Here is a 21923-nt window from a genome sequence, read left to right on the forward strand (position 1 = left end):
AACGACGAGTCATCTTGTCCCAAAGCACATGAACCGGACAGATTAGCCAACCCATCATGTCAGGTGGAGAACCGCACGAAGTGAGGCAATGAACCATATAAGTAGACAAAACTGCATGGTGGAACAAAGGAGGGATCCAAACAAGCATCCAAGCATCCAAAGGATCCAAGCATTGAATAAGTGTCGAACGAGGGACGCAACCAAAGTTTCGAACAGTACGAAGGACGAAGGGAAGGAGTGAAGGATCCGAGACAAGTGACTAGGACCTATAGTAGTGCAGGACCCGAAGGAACCTTGCAACTGAACCGAACCGGCCCGATAAGATGAAAGCAGACCGCAATGGGTTGACGGTGACCCAAGTGAGGTATGAGAGGTTGGAAAGAGGGTTTTTGGTATTCACTTGGGGTTTCTTGGCTTTGTGGACTTGTGAAGGTTGGTGGGTCGTTCCTTTATAAATTTGTGCATGTGTATGATGATGTTAATGGTGAATTGATATCTTGCATATAATGCTCAAGTCTTTATGAATGGAAATCCAATTGAAGTAGAAGTGACAGTAAGATTGCTTACACTATATCGAAGAGTTATGATATTCTGCTAAGTAACTAATTGTATAGAGATTATATAAGTGAACTCACTGTGAGGCGTAGTCCAGGTGAAGTAACCTTGTGCTCCACGAGGAAGAGGCTAAACACGTCAATGTCGCACGCTCAAGAGATCATGGTGCACCCAAAAGGCACCTTGTGACCGTATGAAGCCATGGAGACATGACAGTCATGCTCCCGAATTGGCAGGGAACCTGCCCAAAAGGTCCAAACCACGCTCCTAGGAGGGTACTCCCTAAGCGCTTCCACTTGTACCACAATTCCAGGGGCTAAAGCAAGGGGGCGAGGGGGCCGAGGGAGACTTCCTGCAACTATGCAATAACTAATAAAAAGATGGGATAATGGAGAAAGGGGAATGATGACAAAGTATGGATATATACCATCATCAGAACCTCTTATTTGTGCCCCTCCTAGACAATTAAAGAAATTCCCTAGGAAAGGTCACACTAAACTAGGGACAAGTGCTAAGCACCGCAGTATAGCCAATACCAATCAATTATCCAATTCAACCTGCGATGCATACTAGAATCTCTTTAAACATTAAATGAGAACACTTGAGTACAAAAATGGTTGATGTACCTCACAATAGACGACCCACTTTCATTGAATGAGTAAGTTAGATGAATGAATGCACTAACTGGAGAGAATATGAGAGGCATCTATGGCCAGCTGCCTATGGATCATGGTAGGGTTGTGTTGTGAGGTCTACAACAACCCCCCATTTTATTTTAATAAAATAGCCTATACCCTTTTAAAAAAATTCTGCTTTGATTAAAAAATTTATTTTCCATTGTAAATAACCCTTAAAGACTTGATTTTTTATATCTTTATAAAATAAAAATAAAAAAAGGAAAAAAATCTCAAAACTCTAAGTTTCTAGAAAAATCTAGATCCAAAACTATCTAAGTTCATATTCATAATAAAATTATGGATTCATCAGATACCCAGATATCCGAGTATCCGAAGAGTTTGTAACATTTTCTAGAAAAAAATTGGATCGAGAACTAAGCTCATATTCATAATAAAATTTTGGATTCATCAAATACCCAGATAACCTTTAATACATATATCCGATTATCCAGACACTTTACCATGTTACATTTTTGTGCACATCCAGATATCCCAGACTCCCATATATATCTTTTCAATAAAAATTTATTTGTTTAATTTGTTTATTTTTCCATTTGTATCCAGAATCAGGGTGCAAATAAGAGGTTCAACATTGCTTCCACCTCAAACTCCCGGATATCCGAATCATCCGGATTTAATAAAACCAATTTCATTATTTGTCCATCTTTTCTTTTATTTGTTTTTTCTTCGTTTTTATTAATAAAACTTAACTGATATCCGGCCCAAGGTGATCTATTCATACTTGTTTTAGACCCTGAATATCCTAGGTTCCCTTGGATCATTCCAATAAAGTTTGTTTTCATTTGTTAATTAAGTTTTTTGAAATTCTTAATTGTTTTTCTTTTTCAACTTATATCCGGAATCCACTTAATATCTATAGGCACACCATTGCTTTCACCCCAGACTCACGAATACACGCGAAATCCCAAATTTAATAAACTTAGCTTTTTTCTTTTGCGAATGCTTTTCGACTATTAAATTTAAATAAAATTATTTGAATTTCTTTAAACAATTACATCCGATGTCTGGTCCAAAGTGATCTGTTCAAACTTGTTTTAGACCCGGATGCCCGAATTTGGGGATTTACGAAATAAGGAAAATTTGAAGAAAAAACAATAAAATCATTTTAATTCATTTTAACTTAGTTTTACAAAACATATCTGGTATCCAGCGCAAAGTGATTGATGACATTAATAAAACACTCCTCACACCCCGGATGCTCAAATTTCGGGATTTCTATCTTGAAAATACAGTTAGTTATGGTAATTAATTCACGCATGATGGTCATTAACATTTTTCCCAGGCGCCAAAAAACATTTGTACTATTGATATATTGTCATTGATGGCAAAGCAAGGGTAGCTATGGTTGGTAATATCTTGGCTCACGAATGAAATTAATGAATTGTATGTCTTAACCATTAAGTCATTGATGCCCTAAAAGGAAGGCCAAAATTTGCCAGAATGAGTCTAGAATATGCCTTGAAAGAATTTCCCTCAAAGAACAGGAAGACTAAACAAAGCAAGAATGATGGGTTTTTTATATAAAAATCCTTGTCAAACATGTTTTGTCGATAAAACTTTAGCTATGATGGAACGAGGAGTTTGGAAGATTATTCTCATACAAAACTCAAACAATACACCTTGAACCTCATTTATATCAGTTGATGCCCTCGATAATTACTTGTCTTGTTTCCAAGTGTTTAAGGAAATATCATTGGGGACTTAGAAATATCAACGCAGAACTTGTTGCATTTACAACTAGCATAGATCCATCTTAAGCACGGATCTAACAAGATCCGAGAGGGATCAAATTTCTTCAGGTGCAAACTTATTTTAGAGTGCAAAAAACAAGGTGTAATTTTTCATTGTTTAAATTGTATTTTTGAATGCTATAGAGATTACATAACACTGTATTGAGCCATTTTATCAGCCCATATTAAAATGGTTTTTTTTGTTTTTAATATACTTTTAAGTATACATCAATATTAATTCATATTAAAATATTTTATTAATAACCCACAATGGATATTTTATTCTATACAACATAAAATATTTTCTTTTGACAATTTTTTTACATATAGATATATACGAAATTGATATCATGTGTTAAAATATTTTTGACAAGTATACAGTTTAAACATCTTACTCACATTTTTTTTTACTTCTAATTACTTTACATGAAATTATATTAGGTCATATGGACAACTAATTAAACGTGCATATCATTTTTTTTCTTTTTTATTATAGCCAACATTGCTTTTCTATTTAGAGAATATTTGAATTTTATTTTAAGAGGGACATGTGTCAACTCCAAGTTGAGGATGGACATACTTACACATCGGCCTATAGAATGAGCCTCTCGGCTCAATTAAAAGCTTGCATACAGATGTAGCCTACACTAATGATAAGGATTTGAATTCAAAGAACACCATTACCAAGAGCTTCATTGAACACTACAATTGTTGCTCATGGGCTAGCTATTGAAGGAGTTCAACCTGCTATACATGGAAACAAATTTTTAATATCCTAAACCTTTCTCAACAAAGAAAATAGACCGAAACTTGAAGGAAGACAACAAACTATTTGAGGTCGGCCCCAAACAAATTCAAATTATTACATAGTTTGGCTTCAAGATGCACTCAGGTCAGCTCTATTTGGGAGGACCTAAACCATATAAATAAGTAATTTGCCTCCTCACTCGACCACTAAACTCGTCCAAGGATCTGGAGAGAAATAATATAAAAGAAAGGTGCAAAAAGAAAATCCGACCTGAGGTAAAAGAAGAAGAAGTTCACAACTCATGAACTTAGGTGCTAAAGTAAGTAATCAAGGCAAGGGTCTTTTGGGATTTTGAATATAATTTTTTGTGGTTTTTTGTGACATCTTGGGATATGTTTTTTAACAGACCTCAACCTTACCTTGGAGCAAGATTACTACCCTACCTTGAAGCAAATTTTCCTTGACTCTTCTTTGATCAGACTTCGATTTTTTTTAAGGAAGTAGCTTCAAAATGTTACATACCTATATGCTCGGATTTGTGGCTCGGCCCTGAGGCAAGGACAGAACAAACCTCAGACTTGTGGCTCGGCCCTGAGGCAAGGACAGAATAGACCTCGGACTTGTGGCTCATCCCTGAGGTTGGGAAGTACATACTTTTGTTAGCTCGATCTTGAGACAGACAAGTTTGACCTTGTTACAATGACCTATGAGGAAGTTTAAACATCTTACTCACGTTTTTTTTTACTTCTAATTACTTTACATGAAATTATATTAGGTCATATGGACAACTAATTAAACGTGCATATCATTTTTTTTCTTTTTTATTATAGCCAACATTGCTTTTCTATTTAGAGAATATTTGAATTTTATTTTAAGAGGGACATGTGTCAACTCCAAGTTGAGGATGGACATACTTACACATCGGCTTCACACTGGGCTATAGAATGAGCCTCTCGGCTCAATTAAAAGCTTGCATACAGATGTAGCACTAATGATAAGGATTTGAATTCAAAGAACACCATTACCAAGAGCTTCATTGAACAATACAATTGTTGCTCATGGGCTAGCTATTGAAGGAGTTCAACCTGCTATACATGGAAACAAATTTTTAATATCCTAAACCTTTCTCAACAAAGAAAATAGACCGAAACTTGAAGGAAGACAACAAACTATTTGAGGTCGGCCCCAAACAAATTCAAATTATTACATAGGTTGGCTTCAAGATGCACTCAGGTCAGCTCTATTTGGGAGGACCTAAACCATATAAATAAGTAATTTGCCTCCTCACTCGACCACTAAACTCGTCCAAGGATCTGGGGAGAAATAATATAAAAGAAAGGTGCAAAAAGAAGAAGAAGAAGAAGAAGTTCACAACTCATGAACTTAGGTGCTAAAGTAAGTAATCAAGGCAAGGGTCTTTTGGGATTTTGAATATAATTTTTTGTGGTTTTTTGTGACATCTTGGGATATGTTTTTTAACAGACCTCAACCTTACCTTGGAGCAAGATTACTACCCTACCTTGAAGCAAATTTTCCTTGACTCTTCTTTGATCAGACTTCGATTTTTTTTAAGGAAGTAGCTTCAAAATGTTACATACCTATATGCTCGGATTTGTGGCTCGGCCCTGAGGCAAGGACAGAACAAACCTCAGACTTGCGGCTCGGCCCTGAGGCAAGGACAGAATAGACCTCGGACTTGTGGCTCATCCCTGAGGTTGGGAAGTACATACTTTTGTTAGCTCGATCTTGAGACAGACAAGTTTGACCTTGTTACAATGACCTATGAGGAAGTTTAACCTTGAAGTGTGCAGACCTTACCACAGTTTTTGGAGCAGCGTTTGTGTATCTTTTGGGCCGACTTCTAGAACTTTGAGACAGATGTTGTTAAGGCTTGGTTCTAACCTTGTAAAGATGTGAAGAAGCCTTGGAACATGCCTATTTGATGAAAACTTGGAGCATTATATCAAGAATTTTGTAGTAGACCAACTGGAGTACCCTTGAAGATCTTTGAAGTCTCTACTTTGTGGACCTACTTGAGCAGTTTTTGAAGACTTCAGTAGCGGCTGACAAAGATATTCTTAGAGCATTGATTGAATCATAGGATTATTGTTTGAATCATTGTAAAAGTCATCTTTGGAGCATTTGTCAAAGCAGCCTAATTTGAAGATCTAGCAGTCATCTTGAAAAACCTTTGTTGGATCAGTTTTTTGAGGAGATTTAGGACTTTTTTTGAAGCAAACTTTAGCCACTTCTTGGAACAAATGTCCTTGGAGCATTATAGAAGACATACTTGAAGCATTGTTGAAGGCATCCTTGAAGTATTGTTGAAGTTGATCTTGAAGACCCCTTGAAGACATCTGCAGAAGCAGTTTTTGGAGACCCTTGTTGCAGACCTGAAGAACTTGTTAAGTTGATCTTGGAGACATCTTTCAAGACATATTGAAGAAGCTTTTGGAAGTCTTGAAGCAGTATTGAAGCCACCTTGAAGGATTGAAGCAAGCTTAGAGGGTTGGAGCCTTAGAGGATTGGAGTCCTCATACAAGGTTGGATTCTTGTGAGAAACCTAGATTGAAATTTGAGGATTAGAGTCCTCATACTAAGATGGAGCCTGGATTTGTAGTTGAGGATTGGAGTCCTCATTCAGGATTGGAGCCTTCAACAAGTTAGAATTATTGTACAAGTTCGAGCCTGATTGTTTTTAAGAGGATTAGAGTCCATCATTTTCATTGATAAAATTATTTTATTGCTGTACATCTTGTGTTCTGGTTTAACAGGTGATCTTAATTGGCATAATATAACAATTGTAAAGAAACATTGATTCATCCCCCCCCCCCCCACTTTCTCAGTATTTCCAACATGTACTTAGTGATTTTTGGGATTTTCTGCATGTTATTGAAGAAACTCATAGAAACCTTCACACTGCAAATCAAATTCAATATTTAGAGAATTTGTTGTGCTTCCTATGTTTAAAATAGTTGAGTTTTTTCAAAGAAACTCTGTTGGCTGAAGGATATCAGTTTTCTTGGTTAGTATCATTAAAAGTTAAAGATTTATTTTATTCTTTTTTTTATTCTCAACCTAAATGAATATTGAAATTATAAACTAAAAAAGCCAAAAACAAATTTAAAAAAAAAAACAGAGAAGACGTTAACATCAATCTTAATGAATCAACCACGTCGACCAGAAACACAGTGAAATATCAGCGAATTGTAAATATTAATGGGAATACAAAGAATAGGAAAATCTTAAAAGTGTTGCACACGATCCTCTGCAGCAAATTATTGACCTCCTGCTAGGTGTAAACAATGAGGTCTACGCTAATATTGAGCTCCTGGTAACCCTCTCATTTCATCAACTTGAAATAAATCTCGAAATGATTATCAAACTTTTGATTTTCTCAACCTAAATGAACATTGAAATTATAAACTAAAAAAGGCCAAAATAAAATAAAATAAAATAAAAAAGACATTAATATCAATCTTTATGAAACAACCACGTCGACCAGAAACACAGTGAAATATCAGCCAAATGTAAATAATAATGGGAATACAAAGAACAGGAAAATTTTAAGTATTGCACACAATCCTCTGCAGCAAATTATTGACCTCCTGCTAGGGTTAAAGTTTAAACAATGAGGTCTATGCTAATATTGAGTTCCAAAGGCTCCGACTACTAACCCTCTCATTTCATCAACTTAAAATCAATCTCGAAATGATTGCCAAACTTTAAATTTTCTCAACCTAAATGAATATTGAAATATAAACTAAAAAGGCCAAAATAAAATTTTTAAAAGAAAAGAAGAGAAGAAGTTAACATCAATCTTAATGAATCAACCACATCAACCAGAAACACAGTGAAATATCAACCAAATGTAAATAATAATGGGAATACAAAGAACGGGAAAATCGTAAAAGTGTTGCACACAATCCTCTGCAGCAAATTATTGACCTCCTGCTAGGTGTAAACAATGGGTCTAATCTAATATTGAGTTCCAAAGGCTTTGACTGGTAGATCTTCAGCAGTGTAAAATATATTTTATGCTTATTGCACTCTATTAAATAAAACCTCTGCAACCAAGTAATTTAAATGGTAAATTCAACCAAATTTTCATCAAAAATGTTGAAACTAATGAACTTCACAAAATTAAGCGTAAATCAAGTGAACAGATGAAGATACCTGGCGTTTTCACCTTTTATTGTTTTGATTCTTATTATTCTTCAGCTTCAATGTTTAACCATGGAACATGAGTAGGGAATGACCATTATAACTATGACTATGTTTCTCATTATTGTTCAGATTCAATGTTAACCTTGGAACATCAGCAGAAAATGGCTATTATAATACGCAGGGATACAACAAATTGTTAATTTTAGATAACAATGGTATGTTCAATGTTTAGCACAATTTATTTCAATGTTCTTTAGTAGCCCGATAACAATTTCCAATTCCCAATAGCAATCACATTGACAATAAAAGAAGATAGAACATGGAAAAAAATGCAGAAGACAAGCCAAGACAAGAGGACCCCAGATTTGGCAGATGCCAGGGAAACACCCCAATGTGGGGAAAACCCTTTGATCAATTCTTCTTATTATCAAAATCAAAAGTTCAGCAGAGAGAAAGAGTACAAAAGTCAAATTGACTTGCCCTACAAAGTAAAAACAACCCTGTAAATTTCTACAGTCAAACTTCAGCACTAACCAGAAAGTCAATGCTGGTCAAAACAGCAGCAAATCTTCCTCAAAGCAGCTTGGTCTTACTTGGTCAAACTCCACCTGATCAAGAGTTCAATTTCAGCCCAAAACAGCTCAGTCAAACTCGGTCAAAGGAGAGAGAAAACTCTTGTAATTTTTTTTATGGTCAAACAACAGCCAACCCTGAAGTCAACGCAGGTCAACTAGCCCAGAAATTCTCAATTTTTGTGCCCAACAATGCGGCCTGAGAAAATCAAAATTTTGACCCAAAACCAAAGTCAAACTCAGTCAAAAATCCTCCAGTCAACGCTAGTCAAACCTGTCCCTAAATTCTGAAGTTCGGCTTGCAATTTCTGCTCAGAAAATTTGTCCTCATTGCCACATTTGTGGGAGAGAGAGACTGCCCACTAGGTAAGATCTATATGAAAATTGACCTCTTCAAATTGATTAGATAAGGTCATAAATTGGTGCATGATTTGGATATATTGGCCGCAACACTTTTAGGGTATCTTTTTCATAACAAGCTAGACCAGGGTCTTATCAAAGGCATCTCTCTTTCAAATTCAAACCATGGGAGCAGAAAATTGATGCTCCTTCCTCACTTTGTTGGAGAAAATATACAACCTTGATAACGCAATTGGCTATCTACAAATCTTTTAAAAAGCCTCTGGCTCCAAAATCCAAATGGCCAAAACCCAATGCTTTCTTTCATCTAGAAAGATGCTCTTAGGAGGCTAGCAAGCCAAGGATGGGCTTAGATTTATCTTGGGCAGGTATTCAATTCTCAAGGATCCACTTCACATTCCATGTGTGTCCCCTAAGGAGTTGCACAATGTAGCTAAGAAAATTGATAGATGGATTGCAAGAACCCATATCCCTATCAACCAAGTTTCAAATTTTCGTTAAAGTAGTAGGGCCACTTGTGTCCTATTCTTCTTGTTGGGTTCCCTCATCCAAAGCCTATTGACAATACGCAACACCGCTTACAAGTTTCTTAAGGGATAACTCTATCAAACAAAATCGTTTCTACAAAGTCTATCACCTCTTTTGAGGCATGCCCCAGGACAAATGAAGAATGTAGGAACAAGCCTTACATGCTAAACTAGTCATTGAGGTCATGGAAGGACATAAAGTTTAGAAAATATGGTTGAGGAACTACAATACCTCTGGGGTCTCCTTAAATAGAAAAGTAACAAGTAATATGAATTTTCAAACATTACTGATAATCCCAACCCCATTGTTCATTAAAGGGATGTTTATTGTTAAGCGTGTTTTGAAGGATTGGGAGGCCATTAAGCAATCAACACACGTTAATTTGAAAAAGTGAATCTCTAAAATCAAGCATACCTTTCAACAATCATAGCCTTTGATGGTCACTAGTAGTCATGGTTGAATCAAATTGCTTTTCGAACAAGAAGCTTTTCATGAAAGGCATTAACATTGTTGAGGATATTTATGATACTCATGTAAGAGAATGAAAGAGTTGGTCGGCCTTAAAGAATGAGTTCAGTATAACCAACTCTAACAAGATTCTCATTGATAGTATTCAAGGCTTGATTTCATATAATATTTTCCTTAAGCTCGACAAACGAGGGCCTTAAGCTAGGTGCGTGATTGGAGGTGGAAGCTTACTAGGAAATTTAAGTATATATAATGTAACACTATTGACGATTCATTGCCAGTGTCACATCAAACGTAAGATTTTACAAGCTTAAGGCCATATGAAAATTCCCTCTAGAAACTAGAAATGCCTACATTGCATGATCTTTGGCACACATCAACCTAACCACTAAGCAATGTTGAAATAGTTGAGGGTGCCTAGGACCAAATGCCCCTTATGTTGAAAAAGGAAACCATCAAGCACATATTTTGGTTTTGTGGCTTCACCAAATGTGCCTAGGAGTGAATCTACAAATTTTACAACCAGTTGCTCCCTTCTCCCATTTGTTAGAAACCAGTCCTTCTAAGAGATAAACCCATGTGGACCATTTAGTTTCACACAACATGGCAAATCATTCAAGTCGTTATTTCACATCACATTTGAAAAACAAAAATGAATGTTTTTCAGAGAGCAAAACACTACACTTATTTTATGTGATATAATAGCTCTCTAATATGTGTTCATATATGTCAATTGAGTTTATGTTAATTTTAGGCAACAATGGTATGTTTTATGCTTTAAAGCAATTTTACTTCAATTTCCGTATTAGCCCAGTATCAATATTCAGATTAGCAATCACATCATCATGATAGTAAAATGCAGATAGAACATAAACATAAATAGTAGAAGACAAGCCAAGACAAGAGGACACAAGATGTGGCACCAGCAAGGGACAAACCCCAATGTGGGGAAACCCTTGATCAAATTTTCTTTTAGTCTTTAATAGTTCAGCTGAGAGAGATAGTACAATTTATAAATCTGATAATTTATAACAGTAGCAAAAGAGCTCTGACCAAAAAAGTCAACGCTGGTCAACAAGGCAGATTTGACCCTCAGCAAATCAATCAACTTCGGCCTCTAAACAGCAAGATAAAACAATCAAATTTAGCCCAGTCAAAGTCTGGTCAAACAACCCACTCGCAGTCAACCCTAGCTACAGTCAACACTGGTCAACAATCAACATTTAGCCTTATTTTTGTGCCCATAAATGTGGCCTGCCCAAACAAAGATAGCCCTCACAACAACACAGTCAAAAGAGGTCAACGCATGCTGGCCAATGTTTGGTCAAACTGTCCAAAAATTCCATCTCTTGAAATTTCGGCCTCTTAAAATTTCGCTCTCCTGAAATTTCGGACGTGTGGAGAGAGAGAGGCCCAAAAATCCGTACCCAATCAATGAGGAGAGAGAGAGAGAGAAGTGTGAAGATGAGTGTGTCCAAATGAGGCTAAGGCATCACGTATTGATAGCAAACATTGTGGATGAATAAACGTGGTTGTTGGGCTTCTGGGCCTACATAAGTTTGCTGGCCAACCTTAACAATTTGTCCATAATCAAAATAAATTTATAACTTCATTTGTAAATGTCAAAATTGGATGATCTTTAGATCAATCCTACACCTCTCAGGGAGAGGAATCCAAGAAAAATACCAGTTGTCATAAATAAGATGACCCATGTGGAGTTTGCCCCTAGTTGCCAATTTTAACAGTTTAGCTTGGGTGGTTGTGTGGAATAGTTGTTATCCTCCTCCCCCATGTTCAAGTCTTGTAAGTTGACATGTTTATGCTTTGGAATAGAGTAACTTGTTGCACTGTTAAATGAGTCTATATTGAGGGTTGGCCTAGTACCAACAACCTCTCTCTTGCCTTCGGGCTAAGAGGGAGGCAGAGACCCAATGCCTAAAATTTTAGCCCCGAGGGTTAGCTCAATTGGTTGAGGTCCTGTTGCTAACGCACCTTGCCATTGGAAGGTCATGGGTTCAATTCTCCTCAACATCCTTGGGGTTAGGCTCAGATTAGTTTGGCCGAGGGGTGTGGTCCCTTCAAGTGGGCCTACCCTAATTTTTCGTGGAAAAAAATAAATAAATAAATATGTGCTCATATACGCTTGGAGATTTAGAGACCACACTAAAGGTGGAGTTGGAGGTGGCACCCCTATGCCAACTGTTAGATCACTAAGCCAAGGAAATTCTGACCATGAGCACAATGCCCCCTACCAACCATTGACTGAACCATTCATCTCATTCTTGAGTTTCTATTTCTAGTCACTTTTTGACATATAGTTATTTGGCCATGTTCTTCATGAATGCCGAAGAATGCAAAAGCTCCATCGAGTTCTTGAAGCACCCTAGTTTCACTAATTTTCTATTGTGCTTGTAGCCATCTCTAAACCAAAGCACCATGTGGACCGCAAGCAAGGAATCAATAGATTGGAAACAATTCTAGCTAACCCTAATCCCATAGTAGAAGGAAGGGGCATACATACCCCCTTGGGGTCTATTTCTAGAAGCAACTTCCAACCAAATTAAGGGTCAAATAACCTAAACAAAAGATGTTACTTCAAAACTAAAATGAATTTATAATTTCTCTTTCTAAAATAGAATTTCTAATTTCAAGTGATGCCCTCCCCTCTGCTACTCCCAATCTAAAACATGACCTTATATAGGTGCACATGTTATCATTCTTGTTGTGGTCTGCCCCACCCAAATGTATGCTAAAAGGGCTGGATGTTGGGCCCTCAAAACTTCCACCTCAGCAAAAAGGGGTAATGTTCAATGTTGTTCACATTGGCATTGGGATAAAATCAGAAGGGGCCCGAAGAAGCAAAAAATTGTAAAAACCGAGAAAATATCGATAAAAATCAGCAAACATAGACAAAAAAAAAATACAAAAAATTTTAAAAAGCCAACTTAAATTGCCCCTATCCATGGCCTGGCGATTTTTTCAATTGTTGAGCAATTTTCTCACAATATTCATAATAAAATCATGACTTTTTCAGGATTAAAAAAAATGCTGATTTTTTCAGCTGGGCTGAAAATCGCAACATCTTGATGTTTTCGCAATTTTATCCCGATGTTTACAACACTGCTAATGTTTTGCAGTGCAGCCCTTCAAGGTGTTTTGCTGGAAGTAACTTCGAACAAAAAGGGGGATAAAATAACCCAATTCTATTACCAATACAAAGGATGTTACTTCAAAACTATATTTAATTTACAATCACCCATGTCTAAGATGGAACTTGCAAATTTCAAGAGATACCCTCCCCCTCCAGTCTTCCCAACCTATAATATGAACTTATGTAGGTGCACTGGTTTACTGGTGAGGTTGACAAAGCATTAATTCATCCAACCAGGTTCCATTCTTGCTGTGCTCTACCCACCCAAATGGCATGTTAAAAAGGGATGAGGCTGGGCCTCAGAACTGCCACCTAAGCTGATGGGAGTAATGTCATGTGGTGCAAGTACAATGGTGTGTTTCTGGAAGCAACTAGAAACCCAGAAAAAGGGATCAAATAACCCAGTACCGTTACTGATACAACAGGATGTTACTTCAAAACTAAAGTGAATTTACAATTTCCGATGTCTAAAACAGAACCTAAAATTTCATGTGATGCCCTTGACCTTCCCTCTGATCTCTTCCCAATTTTTAATATGACCCTATATAGATGCATTGGTTCATTGGTGAGGTTGACCAAGCGTTAAGCCATTCAAAAGGGTTCCACTCTTGCTGTGATCTGCCCCACCCAAATGGCATGTTAAAAAGGGATGAAGCTGGGCACTCAGAACTGCCACCTGAGCCGAAGGGAGTAATGTTATGCAGTGCAGCCCCTCAGAATGTGTTTCTGGAAGCAACTTCCAACAAAAAAAGGTATCACACAACCTAATCCTGTTACAATACAAAGTATGTTACTTCAAAACTAAAGTGAACTTACAATTTCTTGTCTAAAATATAAGTTAAAATTTCAAACATGACCTCTCCTCCAGTCTTCCCAATCTATAATATGAACGTATATAAGTGCATTGGTCCACCGGTGAGGTTGACTGAACGTTAGGCAATCCAACAGGGTTCCATTCTTCTGTGGTCTGCCCACCTGAATGGCATGTCAAAAAGGGATGAGGCTTGGCCCTCAGAACTGCCACCTAAGCCAAAGGGAATAATGTTATGTGGTGCAGTCACATCGATGTGATTCTGGAAGCAACTTCCACCAATAAAAGGGATCAAATGACACGACCCTGTTACCAATAGAAAGAATGTTACTTAAAAAGGGATCAAGCGTGTTAAGAAGGTACGAGACTGGCCCCTCAGAACTGCCACCTAAGCCAGAGGAAGTAATGTTATGTGGTGCAGCCCCTCGGGTATGCCACTGAAAGCAACTTCCAACCAAAAAGGGATCAAATAATGCAAGTTTAGTTACCGATACAAAGGATGTTACTGGAAAACTTAAAGTGAATTTATAATTTCCCTTGTCTAAAACTTATAATTTCGGTCCAGTCTACCTAATCTATAATATGACCTTATATAAGCTCTAGAACTTGCACAACCTGAGTAGACCTAATGGATAAGAACATATGTTTTCCTGTTTGGAAGTCACATGTTCAATTCCAATGACAGGTAGGGCATGCACATGTGAATGTACCCGTGAGCACGCCGTTGTTTACAAATATTTCGTGAGACTAGCAAAGTACCAGCGAATCGTGATTGAATATTGAGCAAATTTTTATTAGAGTCGTCATTTTACCTGTTTCTTTTACCAATAGAAAGGAGTTAGCATCAGATTAGGGTCAATTTATAATAATTCCAAATGTAAAGTCAGGTTTATTGATTTAAACTGTGTATCCTCCCACGCTTCCATGGATCTAAAGATTTAGATTAATATAGGTTCTAAACTTTGGAGGCAATTCCAAAGAATAATTAAACTTGACCATTGCTGTGAAGAATAAAGAAACTTATCTCCCCGAGGTAAAATTACTCGTTGATATTGAATACAACTTATATAGATCTAAAACTTGATGAAACTAGTTAAAGAACAGCTTAATATTAACTCCTGCTGCAAATATTGAATAAATTTTACCAGAGGCGTCAATTGACCCGTTTCTGTATCAATAGAAAGGGATTTGCGCGTAATTGAAGTCTGATAAAACTAATTCCAAATCGAAAGTTAAATTTAATAATTTACACATCAGACTGTCCCAAGTTTCCATAGACTTAAGACTTAAAGTAATATAGGCTCTAAACTTCGAAGGAAAATCCAGAATTACATTATATTTTATCAATGATGTAAAGACCGAAGAAATTTATCTCGCAGGGCTCGAATTGCGCGCTTTCCGTTACCGATAAAAAGGAATTCACATCAAATGCAGCCAGAGGAGAAGATGCACTTACAGACTTCAAGATCGCTGGTGCAAAATTCATCATTCCTGCCAAGGCAAGCGAGAAGGCTCGAATTCCACTGAGATCGCGCCACAGGCGACCCCATGACATTCCCATGGCCGACCGGGAGGCCGTCCACGGTCCATCCCACGGCTTCTCTCTGTTCAGGAACTGCTACTCCTTGAGCGGTTTCCTCCTTGGTTAAAAGAGGGCTTTCTTCATCTCCCGCGCCCATCTTCGTCGCTTCTACGCTGAGATCGTGTTTGTCAGGGGATCGAACTCGAGACGAATAGAATAGATACGCTCTGCGATGACTTTTGCTTTGCGCTGCACTCGATTATCCTATTATGCACTCTGGTCAAGGGAGGTAGAGTATATCAAATGTAATGAGGACAGATGACGGAGAAGTTGGACGGCACTTAACGCCGTGTATACTTACCGACAACGCCCTCTTACCCCACAGAACGTATAGTGTTGGAAGGTGAGAGCGAGGACATCATTTTAAAATTGCGATGGTGACGTGCCAACCGTGGTTATTAGCCTTCGCGCCCTGCCGGACCACTTTGATGGTTGTTGGGATGGGATTTACATTACAAGTCGCCATCAAAACAGCCATGCTTTTGTTGCGGGGATTGGAGTTTGTGTTACTTTTTACTTTATCGGTTTTAACGATGAAAAACAAAATTGAATTTTCAAAATATGGTTCGATGAAAGTGGATATCTTTGCAATTAATGGTAATTAAGGTAAATTTTATATTGTTAAAATGTGTAGAGTTTTGAGAACAAAATTGAATTTTCAATTTTTATTTTTTTTGTTGGCAATTAATGGTAATTAGGTATATTTTATATTTATGAAATGTGTAGAGTTTTGAGGAGATTTGGTTGAAGTTTAAGGATATAAATTATATAGAAGACATTTTATTCATGATAAACTAGCGTTGTTCTTAAAGGTGCAAAGATACATAGAATATAAGATTTTATAAAATTATTTTGAAAAATTAAATCACTAAATATAATAGAACAAATATTGGATAAAAGATTATTTGAAAAAAAAAATTGAGAAAACTCTAGCAGAAACCTTTTATTTCAATTGTTACTTATTTGTTGATGGAACATTTGTGGTTACAGCATTTGATTATGCTAAGAGTAACATGATTGATGGAAAATTAGGTAGGCAAATAGGTAAATGACCACACAATTTATAAAATTCCTTATTTAATTCTTTGGAGTATTGAAAAATTCTTGGTTTATTATATTTCTGTGTTGGGCAGGGCAAATTACAGAGACAAAGTTTTGACACTATAGCTTTCACCAATGGAGTCGCAAATTACAGAGACAAAATGGATTAGTTTTTACACTATAGCTTTCACCAGTCCAGTCAATACAATTTAGAGGACAACTTCAAAGAGCTAGACAAAAAAATTGACTCATAAATTACTAGGAATTAGTAATTAGTTTTTACACTATAGCTTTCACTAGTCCAGTCAATACAACTTAGAGGACAACTTCAAAGAGCTAAACAAAAAAATTGATGTGGCACAACTTAGAGGACAACTTCAAAGAGCTAAACAAAAAAATTGACGTGGCACAAATTGCTAGGAATTGTCAACTTGTTAGTTTGGCAGAGTCTTTGCCCAGTCAATACAACTTAGAGGACAACTTCAAAGAGCTAGACAAAAAAAATTGACGTGGCAAAAATTGCTAGGAATTGTCTTAGTTTGACAGAGTCTTTGCCCAACCCCCACCCCGCAAAGAGACACCTTCCATATAATTAGTAAATGTACAACAATTTTAACAATAATACATTAAACTAATTTTACAAATAAAAGATATACTCAATGAATATGCTTCTACCACATTCATATTAGACTTTTCATATTTAAATATAAATATTTACAATAAATTTTATTTATTATAAATTTATATTTATAATAAATATAAATATTATTATATTTATTAGTACTGAACTAATAATATTATCATATTTAAATTTTCATATTTACAATAAAATTTATTTATATAAATTTATATTTATAATAAATATAAATATTATTATATTTATTACTATTCGAATAATAATATTTAAATATAAATATTTACACTAAATTGTATTTATTATAATTTTATATTTATTATATTTATAATAAATATAATATTATTATATTTATTATTATTGGAATAATAATATTTATTTCAGGTACATTTAAATTCTAATAATGTGAATGGACTCGGTATTGATTCAGATTCACACACGTTACTTTTTATTATTTTTATAAAAAAAAATTCAGAAGAAAAATCATAATATATTATATTCAGGAAATATAAGGTTCTGTATACATCAAAATCTGTGATAAACAACTGAAACAAACAGTGGTTCAGATTCTCAGATTGAGTGGCTGTTGCGACAGCATATAATCCCATGAAACCTATCATGATAAAGCCAGCAAAAAGAAATATGGGAGCAAGCCCCCTCTAGCCAAAATGAGTGAAACAAACACGCCTGAGGATCCATCATCATATTTACAGTGGCGCTTCATGAAGGAAAGAAGACCTATTCCAAAAAGGAAAATAAAGAGAGAGAAACTTATAACCTCCACATATAACGCATCCTGGGGATGGAACGAGACCGCCATTGAAAACTATTGAAACATAAAAACTGAACAGCGAGCCATAATCCTGTAGAAACACCCACATTGAGTGAAACAGGTCCAAATAGATGAAAAATATAGAAACAGATCAGGCCATGTGTTAATCTGAGGGGGGCAGATGGCCCGTGATTGAGATCAGGATGGAATCGAGGGGCTTCCTGGTGTTCTGAAAAATGCAGGCATTGCGCCACTTCCATAGGAACCAACAGGTGAGGATAAATAGTGAGCGCCAGGAAGGATTCTTCGCGCTCCACCAATTGAAAGCATCCTGTACAGATGAAAAAGCTTGATGAGGAAAGCCATAAATCAAAGATAATTCATACCAGATTGTTGATGATGAGGCACAGTTGAAGAACATGTGCGAGTTGGATTCAGCTTCCGAAAGGCACATTTGACATCTACCCGGGCCCTGCCACCCCTTTCTTTGTAGAACGTCCCAGGTGAGGTTCCTGTTGGAGAAGATAAGCCATGTGAAGAGGATCATTTTGAGCGGGCATGCAGCCTTCCATAATTTAAGTGGAAAGATAGGGGAGGAGGGCGCGTGGCCAGATAGGATTGCAGCATAGATATCTCTGACGGCGATGGGCTGAGATGAGTTCTGAAGAGACCAGATAAGAACATCCTTTGGTCCCGATTGAGTGAGGCCTTTTGAAGTGAACCTGTTTATAGCTGATGTCCATAAAGGACGAAGAGAGAGGGGCATAGATAAATCCGCTGCATCCTTCCATACGGGGGACTGAGATAACCACGATTTTATTAATTTATCCCATGTGAAATAGCCCCTGGAGAGAAAGAAAGATATCAGAGCAGAGGGGATCGACGATTCCAGATTGTGCACCGTTGAATCAATGCCGATGAAAATGCTAGATCCCGAGCCAAAATTCCATCTCAAATTCATAAAGAAAAGAGACTGTATCTTTCTGAAACTTTGCCAGATGGGGGAGCCTCTTCTGATACCCAGAGAGCGTCTTCTAAACCAAAAAACCAAGCTTTTTCCTTTGAGGTATCGCTGGTTAATGAAAGTGCTCCATTGACATTTCCCATAAATGCCTCTGAGAAGGGATTTGCACAGAAGAGCTTTGCCGAAAGAAGGCATGTGCAACAAGCCCCAACCACCCATCTTCTTCGGTCTAGAAATGTAATCCCATTTTACCAGATGGATCTTGGATTGATTTGATCTACCGCTCCATAAAAAGGTGGCTGCCAGAGTGGCCATTTTACTTGAAATGGAAACAGGAATAAGGAAGAGATGACTCCAATAAACCGCCAATTGTGTAAGAACGGACTGGACCAAAATATATCTGCCTGCCAGGGATAAAAACCGCATCTCCCAGCATGAGATTTTGTTATAAAAACGCTCAATCAGCCACTGCCAATCCCGAGCACGATAACCTTTAATGACTTGAAAAAACAGTGGCTCTCTATACTTCAATTAAAAAATTTCTCCTTGTTACAAAATCTATGACCTTCATCATATGAATATAAATGTTTGACGTTGAATTAAACATTGTGGCCATGTGATGCAAAAGGAGAGGAGAGGAATAGTTGTATGCATTGTCAGTGGCTCATCTATGTAAGCAATTTTAGAGTCGAATTAATTGACATCAAAGGGAAAGTCGAGTGTCAACCACACACTTGAATCAAGGTGTATCAATTGTCATAGGCTATCTCGAGTAAAAATTTCCAAGTTGGATCATTGAGACGTGGAAGGGGAAATTGAGTCTCAATTGCACGCTTAAATCGAAGTGTATCCATTGTCAACCACTCATCCAGGTCTGAGACTTAAAGTATTAAAAAAACGAAGTTGTATGCCCTTTTTCCTGGATTTAGCCACTACATTTGTGAATTTTTGGCTTGTATGTACCTAGGCAATGTTGCACTCGTGAGTCGATCCTTTTTTGTGATTTTATTCAATTTTTGTCGACTTGCGAGCAGTTTGGTTCTGGATTACTCACTTTATAAGTTTTAGTATTTTTTTGGAGTCTCATTTTGGAGAGATTGTGAAAATCTACGATTCTTTCGGCATCTTGTCATGCATTTGTTTTATCTTTTGAAAATATGCATGTTTGAAGTTATGTATTCTGGTTTCTCTGAAAAAAGAAGTTATGTATTCTGGTGCAGTTTAAAGGGCCAGTTTGAAAAGGAATTTGTTTTTTCAAAGTTTTGTTTTTTTTAAACAATCAATCAAAAAGGCTTAAGGGTTGTAAAATCAAAAAGCCTCAAGGGTTGTAAATTCTTGTAGAGGCGTATTTATTTTTCCGTTTTACCAGGAATTTAGGAATTTATGTAAATATTGAAGCAAAAAGAATTTGTTTTTACAAAGAGTGTTGTTTTTTTTAAACAATCAATCAAAAAGCCTTAATGGTTGTAAATTCTTGTAGAGGCGTATTTATTTTTCCGTTTAACCAGGGATTTATGCAAATATTGAGGCGTGCGAGTGTTCATGTTAAGAATCGACTAAGAAATGAATTTTGAGAAGAACGAGCGAAGTAGCTCATCTCAGTTTTCCCCTCTGTTCTTTCTCCTCCGTTCAGGATGCCTTTTTATGGTGGGCGGACCAAAGCTCCCACAGACAAGCTCTTTTCTGCCTCACTTGCTGGAATATTTGGACATGGCGCAACAGATGCATCTTTCAGGCCTCCTGCCTGCCTTTGCTCTCTATTCTGCCCCTTATCATGGGATCAATACCCCCACAGGCTGACTGACCGCCGCTTCTTGCCCATGCATGCACAGGTTTCTGCACATCTGTATATGTCTCAAACATGCCATCTATATGGCGGTTATAGTTTTTGTATAATGCTCCTTCACGTTTTCTGCTGCTGCAGACGCTTTATATCCTTCTGACTTCACGTCGGCTTTATGCTCTTTTTTCTCAGCGTTTTCTAACAGTTATCATACACATATGCGCCTCTCCAAGCATATGATCCATGTCGTCCCATGTGCAGTCTATATCAGGCTCATTCTGTTATACTATCAGTTACCAAATACATATGCGTCTCCAAGCATATGCTCCATGTCGCCCCATGTGCAGTCTATGTATCAGGCACATTCTGTTATACCATCAGTTATTAAATACATATGCGTCTCCAATGCATATGATCCACAATGTAATCGATCAATATATCTTTCTCAATATATAATATGCCGATTTTTTCCTTCTGAAAAAAAAGCTCTCAAGATGATTCTTTTTCCAATTGCGAAGAAAATTTATAATATATGAGATTGAAAGAGGTATTTGGTTTGATGTTGAAAGAAATTGTAAATTAATGATGCATGACATAACCACCTAACCACCCCATATAATTAAGCAACCTATTTGTTGCCAAGATTCTTCAATTATGCAACTTATTTGTTGCCAGGATTCTTCAATTAAAAGCAATTTGTTTATTACTCGGGACATGTCAAAAAAAACGTAAATATTAACAAAATATTATTAATTTAATTCCCGTAAAAAATTAAAATTATATGTCGGATGTCGAGGAAAGGTATTACGGAGCGTAAATTGTCGCAATCTCCACAATGCGTAGTTTGTAAAAAACTAATACTTAACGCGATGAATGGATAGTCAAGATAAAGCTCAATTAATGTTAATCTCCATAAATAATTGCTACAGTGAACAGTTAGCTAAGGGTAAATGTCACTCGAAATTTAATCGCACATTAATCCTATGTACCAGTGGGCGTGAACGGTTATTTATGCCAAAGAGCTGCGAGATAAATGTATATGTCAGAGTTTTGTGTGGATAATAATTTCAAAAAGTACGCAAAATTTGGCCATATATCTAGAAATTGAGGTCAAAATTTTGATTAAAAACACAGTAAATAAAAGCAATGTCGTATACTTGTTTTGACGATCGTTTTACTATAATATAGAAACAATTTGAAGATATTTAAAAGTTAATTGAGAAAATCACCAAAGTGTGGATGTTATGTTTTTTCTTTTTTTTGTTGGTTCCATTAGAATGCAGGGAATATGAGAAAATTTATTATGTTTTACATGGATTGATATAAAGGGGCTTAACAATTTAAAATTATAAATGTCAT

The 21923-nt window shown here is 36.6% G+C and overlaps 1 protein-coding gene across 1 annotated transcript in view; it reads right to left on the bottom strand.

The window, feature by feature from the left end:
• LOC149160143 (cell number regulator 8-like) overlaps nucleotides 1–15641 on the bottom strand; it is a 50692-nt gene extending 35051 nt beyond the window's left edge. The window contains exon 1 of the mRNA XM_089436635.1: nucleotides 15245–15641. Coding sequence (XP_089292761.1) covers nucleotides 15245–15467 — 223 coding nt within the window. The 5' untranslated portion in view covers nucleotides 15468–15641. The remainder of the gene's footprint in view (nucleotides 1–15244) is intronic.
• Between the last annotated feature and the right edge of the window lie 6282 nt (nucleotides 15642–21923).

This window comes from Pinus tabuliformis, chromosome 5_2, assembly GCF_031772625.1.
Source record: "Pinus tabuliformis cultivar Carrire ecotype Pingquan chromosome 5_2, CPIR1, whole genome shotgun sequence".
NCBI lineage: Eukaryota > Viridiplantae > Streptophyta > Pinopsida > Pinales > Pinaceae > Pinus > Pinus tabuliformis.